Source organism: Saccoglossus kowalevskii, chromosome 13, assembly GCF_978046115.1.
Source record: "Saccoglossus kowalevskii chromosome 13, keSacKowa6.1, whole genome shotgun sequence".
Lineage (NCBI taxonomy): Eukaryota > Metazoa > Hemichordata > Enteropneusta > Harrimaniidae > Saccoglossus > Saccoglossus kowalevskii.
The window spans coordinates 3,636,170-3,651,443 of record NC_140653.1 but is presented as its reverse complement, the minus strand read 5'-3'; the positions used below and the strand labels follow the sequence as shown (position 1 = coordinate 3,651,443).

Here is a 15,274-nt window from a genome sequence, read left to right as displayed (position 1 = left end):
CTATATATACCCCCACTGTCTATAAATAGACCATTACATCAGCATACATAATGAGTCTGGAACTTACTACAAATTTCTAGAATGTTCCATTACCTTCTATTGCCTCCTACAGTGTTCTATTACCTATTCAACCATTTTCTAAAAAATATAGAATATTCCACCCAGACACAGCACGGTTCTAGAACATTCTCAGTGACACGGAAGTGGTAAATAAGTCGTATGCGACATGGAATGCCCCACGGCCAATTAAAAATTAACCCAAAGAGATCGTCATTGCTCGCGCTATTAGGCTCAAAAATGCCCGAAATGACTGGAAGTCTTAAAATTGGGAGTAAAAATAATCTATTCGAACGTGAAAATGTGGTTCAAACAGCGGCGCATACACATGCATCAAGGTCCCATTATGTTCTATGTGTTTTTCGGAATGGCAGAAAATCTTAATTTTGTGGAATATTAAGTATAAAATTGGCCGCTAAAATGACATCTTGATTTGTGTTGTGATATTTATTGCTGTAATAGTAATGTATTGTGCTTACGCCCAGTTAGCTAGCCAGCCTTGCCCAGCTGTGGAATTAGTATAGAAAGCGTGCATTGTCATTGCCTGCTGGCCCAGGCATGTCCAAGATACAGTCGGGGAGCGCGTACGGGTGCACGGAGACTGCCTAAAAAATATGAAGTTGCACCGGTTATTATATCTATATCCGAGGAAATGCGGTATATGAGGGCGCTCTAACGATTGATTTATAATTGTTATATTGCTATGAATTGTAAGATTGAACCAAAGTTAGCATGTCCGTGTGTCAAAGTGGCCGTTCTGATTTATATCACCGCTGTAAATTGTTCTATTCAAATGCAAGTTACTTTGAACCAAGTACCAAGTGTACCAAGTAAACAACTGGGCAAACCATGCAAATTACATTTCCCATGACGCACTGATGCAATCCCTGGGATTGCGGAGCCGCACTTTAACATTGCCATTTTTTAAGTGCTTCCTTGAATTTATTGAACCTATTTTTAATTTTGATATTTATTTGCGTGGTCAAAAATGAAAGACGGTATGTAGATGTTTCACTTTACCGTCATTAGCCACGAACCCTTGGAGCTTAGTGATTAAGTAATATAAGGTCTGTATTCAGTAATAGTACAAGCAAAATACAGATACGTCGTTGTTATATATTATTTAACCGTTACTTGTTTGGTTGAAATTAAATCCTCCGCCGAAAGGTCCGAGGCTAATGACGACCATGTCAATTCACTTAGCCGTTATTAGACACGGACCCCGTTCAGGGCTCATACCACTAATTGAACTTCCATAGACGACAATGTTAACATATGACGAGATTGCTATATGAAAATGACGAACAAAGTTGAAAACATGGTTCAAAAATGGGAAATCAACATGCCAAATAATCAACCACATGAAAAAACTAACATGTTGGCCAGCTCAAACTCTTACAAATGTCAGGTAAACAAGACACACCTACTGTATTTGGATTGCACCTAGAGAAATCACTGGAAAAACAGCAAGATTAGAACATCCAAATACTAGTACACACAGAATAAACCCACAGGTACACAGCCGCTAAGTAGTAAACAAAAGATCACAAGCTGGTCTCACCTTTGACCCAGGAAATCACGCCCTCAAACAGGGAGCACCTGAGAAAAAAATATTAAAAAAATTCATTGGTTCTTGCAAGGCTACGAGCAGCCATTGGTTGATTAGGCCAGATAGGCCAAATAAAATTTTATTTCAGCGTAATTTCTCACGCCCGCCGACTTATTAGTGCAAAAAATTGCTAAAAATAAAATATTTTTATCTTCATTTTTTTTCGTCCACCACATAACAAACCCAAGTCGCATTTTCGTGTGAGTATCTTGATCAAAGTACCGAAGTCTCGCGCAGATGAGAAACAAGGTTATACATGGAATAAAATGTTATTTCATTTCTTCTCTTCGATCAATGATCTCACTTGCAATTCTTTGAGAATCACACAAATCTAATGGAAAAAAAGAATTAATTTTTTTTTTTTCCGCCCTCCTCAAAAAAATTGCCGTATAAAACCTCGAGAAACAATGAATAAAAAAAGTCTGGCCTTAGTGGCATGAGACCTACATATATAGTTTCAAACAACTTCGACAATGATCGAATTATTTCGGAAACGTTCGGGCACTTCCGGTCGTCATGTCAACAAGAAGCAATATGGCGATGCCGAATCACAACCCTCCCCACGGTATGGAAGCCTACGATATTGGCGCTCTTAGCCAAGAACAGCAGGAAAAACTTAACCAATTTAAAGTGAGTATTTGATTTAAAATGGCCAGTAAATATATTAGTGTCTTGTGGTCAGTTGCTAGCGCATACGCACCAGTTTTGCATACCCGTCAATGCAGCTCGCGCGTAAACAAAATGTTCATTGAATGGCTCTCTTTTGATCCTCTTATTCTGCAACCGTTTTGAATACTGAGTAACTGCCTGGTGAGCCGGCATGGTAACCTTTGAAGGTATCCAGATTTGGAAGTCTAAATTAACAGCCCTGACAGCTTAGCGAGTGTAATACAATGCCGTTTCTGTTACTAACACTAGACTGAAGGTTACTGTGACACTGATGTTCAACAGTCAGGGGTTGACTATGTACTAGGTGTTGCGGTGGTAGATTTACATTGTAAAACAAATATATACTTAGTGAAGTTGAGGAGTGAGGGTCGAACAGGGGGATTTTTTAAATTTTGTCGAATTCTGCACCGAATAGTTATGAACAATGTCCAAATAATATTTTCCCTTTTATATTATATTTTTGGAGATGTAGTACCTTAGTAGTATAGTATATTAAAGTATATTTTATTTGACACTAAATAATATATTTTGTTACATTATCTGTGGTCAAAAGACATTAAATATAATAAAACACAAGTACACACACGAGACAAAAGAAAATACATAAATAACTAAAGTCTAAGTAAAATTACTTATAGTAAATTAGTATGCTGTCAATAAATTTGCTAGCACTATTAGCAATGAACCCATCTCTCGAACTTAACATTTCTGTAAACATTTGTTGTTTTGATAGTTTAAGGATACTTTCATTATAAATGCTAACTACATTCAGAAATTCAGTACGAGCATTTGTTATTCCAGTATGGTTACAGTCTAAAAGTGCATGGATTTCATTGCCAATAGCCCCATTATTACAAAGTTGGCACTTTCTTTCCTCTGGAGGTATCCCTTGATATCTAAGTTTTTCAATTGGTAGGGTATGTGCAGATATCCTAGATTTGATGAAGCTGGTTCTATGTTGTGCATTTTTTACTTGATTCAAATACTGAACTGAGTGTATGTACGTAATTTATTGTTTTGGGTTGTCTGGACTGTTGGTAGCCAAACTTTTTCAACATAGATTTCTTTTAATTTTGACTTAAGCAGAGTATTGTCATCAGCATCACCAGTTTTAGTTATCTCCTGTAATTTATTTACAAATGTTGCCCATGTATTACCTTTGATTTTGGTTTCTGAGATATAAGCACAATGTACTAAGTGACTGCAATTGCCGGTGTTGTTTTCAATTCTTTTCTTGTATTTAAATAATTGTGCACATATTTCAGTAATAACAGGATAACTTCCAAGTTCAGCTCTAGAAGCAATATTACTTGAACGCCTGTGCACTCCTAATACACTCTTACAGAACTTAATGTGAAGTTGCTCAAATTGTGATCTGTCATTAAAGAGATTATTAACAAATCTTTTTGTATCAATTTGATCATCCTGTTTAGATTTGTAAATCTTGAAGGTAAAACCCCCCAAATTTCTGAGCCATACATTAAGATCGGTAAGACTACTTTTAAAAAGCTGTAAAGCATTACTAATAGAAAGAGTTTGGTTATGTAAAGTGATAGTTTGCCTAAGAATATCTAATGCATGTTGTGCTTTCATCACCAGATTTTCAATGGCAAGTTTAAAATTACCATTACTTTGAAAAATGATACCAAGATAGTTATACATATGATGTAACTACTTGGATTTTGTTATCATTTAGGTAGAAATCCATTTCAATTAGCCTACCTAATTTATTAAATACAATAATTTTTGTCTTATTGATATTGACTTGAAGTTTCCACTTTTCGCAGTACTGTTCAAGTTCATCAAGACTATTTTGCATTCCTGCGCTTGTATCTGAGAGTATCACAACATCATCAGCAAAGAGTAATGAATTGATTGATACACCTTTCAGATTCACAGGATTTGAATAAATATTTTTAGAAAGATCATTAATAAAAATGTTAAACAGGAAGTGGGCTAAGATTGCACCCCTGTTTTTTACACCAGTTGATGACAAAAATCTATCAGTGCAACCATGTGTTGTTTTGATTGCATATTTTGTGGTACAGTACATTGATCTTATCAAGTGGAAAAATTTACCCCCGACTCCTGCTTTCAGTAATTTAAACAACATGCCTTCCCGCCAAACACTGTCAAAAGCCTTTCGCAGGTCGACAAAACAAGCATATAGATATGCTTTATTCCCCTTATTGGTATATTTATTAATGAGTGATTTTAATATGAAAATACTGTCAGTTGTACGGTGGTTCTTTCGAAAACCGTTTTGGTTGTCTAAATATAATTGTAGCCTATTGTTAAGAATAATATTAAAAAGTTTTGAAATAGAATTTGATAAGGCAATTCCTCTATAGTTGTTAACATCTGTAATATCCCCAGCTTTATGCAGTGGTACTAGATAACTAGTGTTCCACTCAGTTGGAAATCTTCCACTTGATAAGATTTGATTGAAAAGTTTGTTAAGGATGTAGTAGACATAACAGTCACTATTTTATACATTTTTTGTTTATTGTCTATTTTGGTGGCATTTGTCTATCTGCATGCAATGGATGTGTTTTCCACTCAAAATAGTAACCAGTACACCCAAAAAAAGCATTTTTAACAAAAAAGTTAGGATATGTGTTTATAACAGCAGACCGCTCACTTTGATTTCAGGATTATCGGCTTTGAGCGTAAACAATAAATGTTGACCTAATTTGCATAAGTTGGCCTACTTAGCAACGGAAACAACGCACGCACGCCCTGTGATCGTTCTATATTAGTCCACCGTGTGTGACACATCAAAAAATTAGCGCTCCTTAAAATTGTTATCAGAAATATTATTAGAGAAGGAAGGGACAAAAAAGGAAGAATATGACGCCAATGTCTGAAGAAGCAAAACTTCGTCTCAGAAAAAATAACATCGATCGCGGTTCGGAAAGTTCGGACTCCAACGACGGTGCAACATTTATCTACATGTAGCTCAGAATTGAAGAACTAGAAAAAGTGTCAAGAAGTGCATAAGAAAGGAAATTATCATCACATGGTGACGATGATGGGGTGGCTGACGCAGATGGATCGCTGAGACTGATCGATGTCTACATTTTAAATAGCGAACTTTTTCGGCACCGTTGCGGTGCTCAGGTCAACAAAGTAGAAGTGATGGCGTGGAGTATTTGAACATCTCGTTGGTTATAGCATCAGGACCAGATGATTTTCCAGTTTTTAGTTTGTGAATAGCACCATTAATTTTTTTAATGGTAATTTTTTTATCAAGATCAGGGTTACCACTTAGTTTAGTGATGCTCTCCTCTAGTGCTGTCTGTACTTCTAACTCAGTAGCTTTGTCAGAAGTTCCAGACTTTACGTTATAGAGGGAAGAGAAATGATTAATCCATTCTGCTGCAGAAACTGAAGGTGAACTTTGTTTACCATCATAGTTGTTAAATTCTTTAACTTGTTTAATGGTTTGCCAAAAATGTGCCGGATTATATTTCTCCATACTTAATAATTTGTTCAACAGTTTTTGTTTGAATTTACATTTTTTTAATTTGATTTGCTTTCTATAAAGCTTGTTCAGTTTTTGTCTTTCCATTCTCAGTGTTACATCAATTGGAAATTTGTCAACTTTCTTTGAAATGTTTTTCAAGTTCTTTCGGATAGTTTCCAAATCACTGTCAAACCATTTATGCTTAGTATTTCTTTTTGTATTTTTATTAGAATTCTTAATTTTGACAAATTTCATAGATTTGTCTGCAGCAGAATGAATTATGTCATTGAACTCTAATACCAAGCTATCACTGTCTTTGTGTTCAAAGTTAGTTTCCAGAAAATGTTTAATTTTACTAGTAGTTTCTTGAGAATTTAGTTGCGAAATGAAGCTTGATTTTGAAGAATTGTTCCAGATATATTTTTTGTAAGGAAACAATGAGATGTCAATGTCCTTGTTAGTAACATAATTGGCATTAATTGAAACTGTTATTGAGCAATGATCTGATAGGTGGTTTAACTGGTTAACTCTAAAATATCTAATCTGTGATAAGAAGATCTTTTGAACAATAAAAGAGTCTACCTGACTTACACCATTGTACTGTATACAGTATACAGTACAAATAGTATAAATATTTACATGTGATATACCAGAGATGAAAAAACGTTTTCACAAAATTACAATTGTATATAAATGAATTTACATTCATACATACATGTACACATTACTAAGAGTATTACCGATGCGTCTACATTTGTATATGTAACGGATGACATGGCCCCTATGCAGAAAACATGTACTTGGTCATTTTTATATTCAATGTGACTGTTACTACAATTCACCTGTACAAAATGTATATATCGTCTCTAACTGGGCATAAGCTGACCCTTTATTTTTAGACATTTAATTAATGAGTTGAGGGCTTCCTTGGTTATATACTAGGGTGTTTTTCATCGGTGTCGAATAAACTAAAAAAATAAAGATGCTTATTAAAATATGTGTAAACAGTTTTAGTGCATAAAAATTGTTATTGGTACAGTAGTTCTTGTTTAAGATTGTTTGGTGGCCCTGAAAAGGGTCGGTTGGTTTACGCTTTTATGAGAAAAACTCATGTAAATTTCACAATACATAGCCAACAATGCAACATATTCTTTCTCTTCTGTTATCGCTCATGATGAACCCAATGCTGCAATACTGTAAAGGGGGTAATTATTCACTGGGTTTTAATTTAGCTTATTTCGCTGACTGGAAAATGCGCTAAATTAAAACCCAGTGAATATGTAAAATTTAGCATAGAACACATTGTCTAAATGACGAAACCGTGAATTTAAAACCCACTGAATATGCCTGAAATGGTAAATCAGTGAAATTTAAACCCAGTGAAAATTAGTCATTTTACAGTATTCAGGTAAAACATATCTCTTTGACCGATTAGATGCAGGTACAATTGTAGCTTTCTAAATTCCAACAAATGTGACCGTTGATTCATGAAACCTGGTCATTTGACATCTTTTTACTTTTCCAAATACTCAGTGACGCAAAAAAGATGTAATATTACTCCTTACGTGGTAAACGAAAATTGTCTTTTGGATAATTGTTCAAAGGATAACATGGTTACAATAGTAAACAAAAAAATCTTCTACTTTTCTGAGGAGGTCCACTTCTTACTTACCCTGATTTGATTGTTGAGATGCCTGGGCTTATGACCAGCAGAAATATGGTACATACCAGTACATATATACGCTAATCAATAAGACTATTGCTACAAATCGTGGACATGTACTTTTTATACACAATAAGACTATTGCTACAATTCAAACAATACCTGTATACTCCCGGTACTTGTAATTTCAGACACCTTTTTTTAATTTGGTCAAATATAGGATGTTAAAAAGTTTTAGCAAAATCTAACACAAATCAGTGAATTATTAGTAATTTATCGTGCTGATTTCAACAATATATATTTATAAGTCTTGTATTAATTTAAATTGTAGATTCAAACTAGAATGGCAAATGAGAGATATCTAAGACAGCATCCTGAAGTGGATCTTTTACTTGCTGGATTCCTTGGGTAAGCATTTTAAATTCTATTTACTTTACAGGATGGTCTTTATCAAGTAGTACTCTTAAATTGGGTCATGTGAGTTCATTAATATGTATAAATATAATTTTGAGTGAAATGCATAAATCATACTCTCATGTCTCAAATAAACATACCCCCCGGAATAAACATACAGTGTACCCCTCGGAAAATTTCCGGAACTACTGGTTAATTGTTTCCTTGCTTCTGAAATGTGCTCTTACTGGTGTATAAGCAAATTTTTCACTGTCCCTTGTAATTAGGAACATAAATAGACAACAATTTGATGAATTTCTAGCAATATACTTCAAATCTCTGTTTGAAAGGCCATAAGATGTAATGAAATAGTAAACCAATCACTACCCAAGTCGGCTGGGAAACTGCTCCACCAAATTAAAAAATATTCTTTCCACCATGACTCCAATGTGATTTTGATGTGATTTTCCACTCTTTAGCAATAGTAGTTAGTATATTGTATTGAACTGTACCGTATCGTACAAGTTTATTGTGATTCTTTATGTGTTTGTAATATTATTTAGTTTTATTTAGCATTCTGTTTAGTTGGTTAACCTTAATGTATTTCAATGTAGTTTATTTTTTTTATTTTTATACGTCTATGGAACAACTCACTGTAGTTTGTTTTAGTGTTGAATAAATATTATAATTATAATGAAATCAGTCACGGTACAATGGTGACGTATTGCGCAAAATTGTTGCAAGAACAATACTTTTCTCGATTTGCATGCCGCCATGCGTCGATAAAAAATGCACGAAATGGTCGGTAGTATTGATCAAGTTCGTTTGGTGTGACCTTCATGGCTGGCGAAAAGCGAAATACCTTATAATCTTTTATATAGGCGTCAAGGAGGAGTGAAAGGCCTTAATTTGATTCTACAAAGGGCGTCACGAAATGTTGGAAAATTACAGTCAAAAAAATTGTTCGCATGACAACAAAAAATACTCAGTATATTTAATATCATTATTTTTTTACTCCTGTGTGCGTAGCACAAAAAGGGAGTCTTTGCAGTTAGTGTGTCTGTCTGTCTGTGTGTGTGTGTGTGTCTGTTCCACTGCATATTAATTACCTAATTTGCATGATAATTAGCTGGTTTTTAGCTGTTCCATGATTGTTCCACTGATATCTAAAGAACCACTCATTGGATTTTGATGAAACTTGGCACATAGATGCTCTGAACTAATGCGCAGATTTGATTAGTTTTGGGTGAAAATCTGTGCAATATTAATTACCTAATTTGCATAATGATTAATCAATTTTTGGCTTTTCCCCTGATATCTCAAGTACTAATCATCACATTTCAATAAAACTTGTACATAGATATCCTAGGACACTGCATAGACCTGATAGTTTTTAGGGTAATATCAGTACATATTAATAACCTAATTTGCATAATAAATTAATTTTCAGCTTTTGATATTTCAAGTAGTAATCATCACATTTCAATGAAACTTGGTACATAAATATCATATGACACTTCACAGACCTGATATTTTTTAGGGTAATATCAGTACATATTAATTACCTAATTTGCATAATTAATTAATTTTCAGCTTTTGATATTACAAGTAGTAATCATCACATTTCAATGAAACTTGGTACATAGTTACTTAAGAAATGTGCAGAGATCTGATTAGTTTTGGGGTAAATATTTGTGCATATTAATCACTTTATTAGCATAATTAGTTAATTTTTAGCTTTTCACCTGATAACTGATCATCTGAGTACTGATCATCATATTTCAATGGGACTTGCTACATAGATCCTCTAGGACTATGCAGAGACCTGATTAGTTTTAGGGTAAATAATTGAGGATATTAATTACCTAATTTGCATAATTAGTAAATTTTTTCCATGAATGTTCCACTGATATATAAAAAAAACACTAATTGGATTTTGGCCTTATTAGTTTTACACTCAAATCTGTTCATATCAGTTACCTGATTTACATAATTAGTTTTCAGCTATTCCATCAATATTTCAAATACAAGTAATTTTTAATTTATTTTTAATGTGTCTTCAATACTCTCAGCACACGGGAGTTCTTTCTAAGCTTTCTTTGATTTAATTTTGTAATGAAAAGTATATTCTAAAAGAAGTTTCGAATAAAAACAAACACATTGCTTGCAGCTTAGTAGCAAAAGATCACGGTATGGTAGCATTGCATTTCACAAGTGATTAACTTACTTGTTGCTTGGAAACTATTGACCAGCTTTGTTATTAGTCCAAGAAAATTGTTCAGCTTGGAATGTGTCTGAACCCCTCATTAGTAATATTAGTATGCAAGAATGTAGGAATATACATGTACCAGGAAAATTGTTTTTCTGGAGTAAATTGTAGTGTATTTTACTTATGAAAGATTAAAAAGTCCATGGAAATTTTATGAAAATATGTGGATGTTAACAGAATGATGTCGTTTGGTCACAGTTGTGCAATAAATGGACTATTTTGGGTGTAGCTATAAAATGTGTCACCGAAGTACTCACACGTGTGCATGATTCCAATAGTTTGTGGTGTGAAGAAACGCCATTAGAAAATAAGTATTGTGTAATTTGTAGTGAGAATGTACCGGTATTCAAATAGATTTATGTTTATGAATCTTGTTTCTTTTCAAAGTGTATTTATATAATAAAAATTGTTTATGAAAATGTTTTTTATATTTTTTCAATGGATAGAATTTACAAATGATGAGTTATTTTGTAGTACCATCACTCGAATTATGTGTTACGAATTTCTGATAGTTTAGGCTTTGTGTTCTTGCGAACAGGAAGACATTTACTGGTATACAGTGAACATCGAAAAAAGCGAACGTATTTCGAAAGTTGTGAAATCATAGTACTGTTTTAGCATTATACGACTTGCAGTTCCCTTTTGATGTAGTTTGTGTGACTGGCCGTGTTATCGAACTGTTAGTATTATGTAAATCTGCCCCGGGAAAATCTGCAAGTAAAGTTTAAATTGCCATTTTCACGCTGCGTCATAACGTGGAGTATGCACAATTGTTCGTCTTGTGTTCCCCCATGCATTTAAAAATCCTTTTGGATTTAGGGGACTTTGTGTGACTGACCGTGGTGTTTGTAAACATTAGTCGAACTGTAGTAGTGTGTAAATCTACCACAACATGGGGTTGCCATCGTCTCTTGTTCACCAACTCATTTAAATATGTTTGTGTTCTCGACTGAAGTGATTTCAATTTACTTCGTCTGTTATATTAGCTTCCTTCGAACGTCCTATTGCATCGGGATTATGTCTACTACACTCGGCGGTGTAGTGCGTATCGATCTTCTTGTATGAAACGCACCCGAACCCGGAAATCGACAGCAAATCGGGATGGTCCTGTCACGTAATTTCTTACCTTGTTATTGACCGCAGTACACTTGGCTATGAACTTCCATATACATGTACCCACGCTAATGGGAATAGTGCATAGTGGGTAATACTGTATTGATCGGGGTGAAACAAATATGGCTGCCGTAACGCCTGTCGTTCGACTACATTGCTCGTGTTTCTCTTCCTTCTTTGTTTTCTTTGATTTTTTTTATTTCAATTAAACAGCGATTTGGCTATGGCCATGCAATATAGTCATTGTCGACTGTTTTTTTTTTTTAATTGGTTGATTCTCATAGTAACATACGCTAAGTACATTTAAACGTCCCAAGTTGAACAGTGGTCATTTCTAAGGTTCAAAATAAACAAACATGATTATTTAATTTAGTTTAATTCCTTCAGTTAAAAATTGAGTTTCCAAAATAAATAAATAATAACATGTACGTCGTACCCTTATGTATACTTCAAGTTTTCATTGAAACAAATTCAAAGTTTTTAGTCCCCGTTCGGACGTAGTCCGAAAACGGGGACTTATGTTTTGCCCTGTGTGCGTCCGTGCGTGCGTCCGTGATCACCTGTATCTTGAACATGCATGGACCGATTAAGTTCAAACTTCACTCATACATCACACATCATATGGGACATATGCACATGCATTTTTTTCATGATCCGATTAACGATAGCCGAATAGCGGCCATTTTAAGGCCGAAAATGCATCAAAATCGCACATTTTCACCATTCCGGACCCGGATCTCAGTTATGCGTGGACGGATTTCGTTCAAATGTGGTACATACATTAAACATAATAGGACCTTGATGCACGTCATTTTTTTTTCCGGATCAAGTTCGAAATGGCCGACTGGCGGCCATTTTGTTTTAAAGAATTCAGTTCTGGATCCGTATCCGAGACATGTCTGGATTGATCAAGTTCAAACTTCACACACACAAGGTACATCATGTCACAAATATGTATGTGCATTTGTTTCATGATCCCATTAATGATAGCAAAATGTCGGCCGCTTTAAGGCCGAAAATGCGAAAATGCATTGAAATCGCACATTTTCACCATTCCGGACCCAGATCTCAGTTATGCATGGACGGATTTCATTCAAATTTGGTACATACATTAAACATAATAGGACCTAGATGCACATCATTTTTTATTTCGGATCAAGTTCGAAATGGCCGACTGGCGGCCATTTTGTTTTAAAAAATTCAGTTCTGGATCCGTATCCGAGACATGTCTGGATTGATCAAGTTCAAACTTCACACACACAAGGTACATCATGTCACAAATATGTATGTGCATTTGTTTCATGATCCCATTAACGATAGCCAAATGGCGGCCGCTTTAAGGCTGAAAATGCATTGTAATCGCACATTTTCACCATTCCGGACCCAGATCTCGGTTATGCATGGACGGATTTCATTCAAATTTGGTACATACATTAAACATAATAGGACCTTAATGCATGTCATTTTTTTTTTGGATCAAGTTCGAAATGGCCGACTGGCGGCCATTTTGTTTTAAAGAATTCAGTTCTGGATCCGTATCCGAGACATGTCTGGATTGATCAAGTTCAAACTTCACACACACATGGTACATGTACATCATGTCACAAATAGATATGTGCATTTGTTTCATGATCCGCTTAACAATAGCTGAATGATGGCCATTTTAAGACCGAAAATGCATTAAAATCACGTATTTTCACAATTCCGGAACCAGATCTCAGTCATGCATGGATGGATTTTGTTCAGATTTAGTACAATGTGTTGTACATATGCAGGTGCATTTCGGTCATGATCTGCTTTGAATGTATATGTCACTCAAATATGAACGGAACGGGGACGTGTCATTGACAATGACTTGTTAAAATTGCTTTTCTGCCTTTCACCAATCCATTGCTCCAAATACACACCTTTAAACTCTTATTTTCCCAGCATCGAGATGGCTCTGCCAACTCTTGTTTTCGAATCGTTGCAATTGTTGATTAGTACCCAGTAGTGATTATAATAATGTACAAAAAATAAATTTGTTGAATTGTTATGAAATGCTAGTAAAACTCAACTTATTTTCATTGTAAGGGAATGATTTCGGTCACATGTAAACGCTTGATGTGATGTCTCACAGTCCAAGTCATTAGATCAAAAAGAAGCATACCGGTATACCATACTTGACCATGTTAGCACCCAGTGTCCTCAACACTGGACACTTAGTGCTTAGACTAATGGGTCTAGTCTTTTATTATCTAATCACAATGCTGTATTGTACCGACGCAATTCTTTGGAAATTTCAGAAACTATTCTGGTAATGCAATGTGGAAGTGAATTATCGATGTCTATTGGAATTGATTTCGGTGAATAAACAACATGATTTTTTTTTCAAATACTGGTAACTAGCAATTATAGGTAAACTGAATATGGCATGAAGTATTTACCACATTTCATTTTCATTAACAGGTCATTTTGAAGCGTAGTTTACATACGATTTACACATTCACAAAATATTCATGGCAGTCGATATCTATGCTATTTCATATAATATATATACTCCTGAGAGCTATGTAATGAAATTAATCAATCACATTAAAACTTCACATTCCACCATACACATACATGTACATTGTATATGTTTTTTTTGGAGGGGGTGTTATCAGCAGTATTATATATATATGGTCTATATTTGGGTTGAAATTGTTCAATTTAGCTCAACTACTGAAAATGCTAGTTTTGTTTATCTGGATCATACTGATTTTTTTTTTTCATTTCAAGTGACATTTTAATGAAAAGACCAGAGAATGTTCGAGAGTTTGCTGCTTTCTATTTCACCAATCCAGACCTGCCAGATAAAGTACAGAACCAAGTCCAAAACAGAGAAACCCAACTCCGAAATGCCAGAATAAATCGGAAAATCTAGCATCCATTGGGTGTCTCACTTTCTATCGGAAATAGAGATCTATTTTCTTTACTTACTCCATCATTCCTTAGTATAAATTATTATTGGCAGTATTTTGTATAATTGGTATGGAATATTGTGATAAATGTCTTTCAATTCGATTTCCTAGAAATGTTCAGCTGTAGCTATAAATAATGCAAACAGGCTTAATTTATTACTCATCTGTTATTACTTAATGTAAAATTACAGTATATACATGTATATGTATAAACACTGCTTCAATCGCCAGGGTATCGTTAATTATTTGAAATGGTCATTAAATTCAATATTTCGCTTTGAAGTATTAAACTATGTAAACTCATTGTTTTCAGCTTTAATGTATATTTTTTAACTTTATCGCCATTTAACACATTTTTCTCATGCTGAAATCTGTTTTTGTGTTCTTTGTAGTTTTCTTTTTCTTGAATTGCAGCAAAGTATGATACTGTATAATAGAAAAGCAAAGAGTTTTGTTAACTTGAAATGTTCACCTTCAAATATCCATCAATGTTAGAAATAATACTTTTTTTGTATTAAGATAATTTTGTATCTAACTACCACTTGTGAAGAAATTAAATAAAGAGAAATACTAATCGTTGTACCATTGAGGGCAGCATTGTATATCATTACTGATAGTTAGAGTACAACTGCAAGGTTGCTATCATTAATTACATATAAAGGGCGGTTCTGAGGTTGAGGTATTATGGTAAGCCCAAAAACAGTCACTTAAATAATAGCAGCCGAGTACTGAAAAAACATTATACCTCAAAGTTGTCAAATTTTATTTTTCTGCAGCCCCATTGCAGACTGTGTTGTTGCAACATACTTTAATTATGCAACTCCTTGTATAGAAAGACAATGGTCAGATGAGCTGCTGAAATCACACCTCATACTGTGAGGGTGTTACCATGATTTCTGTCTGAGTACATCGTACAGTGAAGGTATTGTCAGAGATGTGAAGCGTCTTAGGACAATACCGGTACTTTCAGCTTTCTTGAAATTAACTTAAACTGGAAATGGCCATTTTGAACTCGTTTTTTGGGCAGGCTAGGCATTCTGATTTTTTCGGTTGTAACATTACTGGTACATGGACTACCTATTTTAAGAATAAA

At 34.5% G+C, this 15,274-nt stretch overlaps 1 protein-coding gene across 1 annotated transcript; it reads left to right on the top strand.

The window, feature by feature from the left end:
• Window positions 1–2,182: 2,182 nt before the first annotated feature.
• Window positions 2,183–14,770, top strand: LOC100369985 (RIIa domain-containing protein 1-like). Its single transcript, XM_002739742.3, has 3 exons — window positions 2,183–2,296; window positions 7,796–7,872; window positions 14,000–14,770. The coding sequence occupies exons 1-3, from the start codon at window positions 2,183–2,185 to the stop codon at window positions 14,142–14,144; spliced, it is 336 nt and encodes a 111-aa protein (XP_002739788.2). The 3' UTR covers window positions 14,145–14,770.
• The last annotated feature ends 504 nt before the right edge of the window (window positions 14,771–15,274 follow it).

What these genes read in the sequence shown, in the direction of transcription:
- LOC100369985 (XM_002739742.3), top strand. Translation starts at nt 2,183, where the DNA reads ATGTCAACAAGAAGCAATATGGCGATGCCGAATCACAACCCTCCCCAC. An exon ending in AAAAACTTAACCAATTTAAA is followed by an intron (nt 2,297 to 7,795) that starts GTGAGTATTTGA and finishes TTTAAATTGTAG; the next exon opens with ATTCAAACTAGAATGGCAAA. An exon ending in TTACTTGCTGGATTCCTTGG is followed by an intron (nt 7,873 to 13,999) that starts GTAAGCATTTTA and finishes TTTCATTTCAAG; the next exon opens with TGACATTTTAATGAAAAGAC.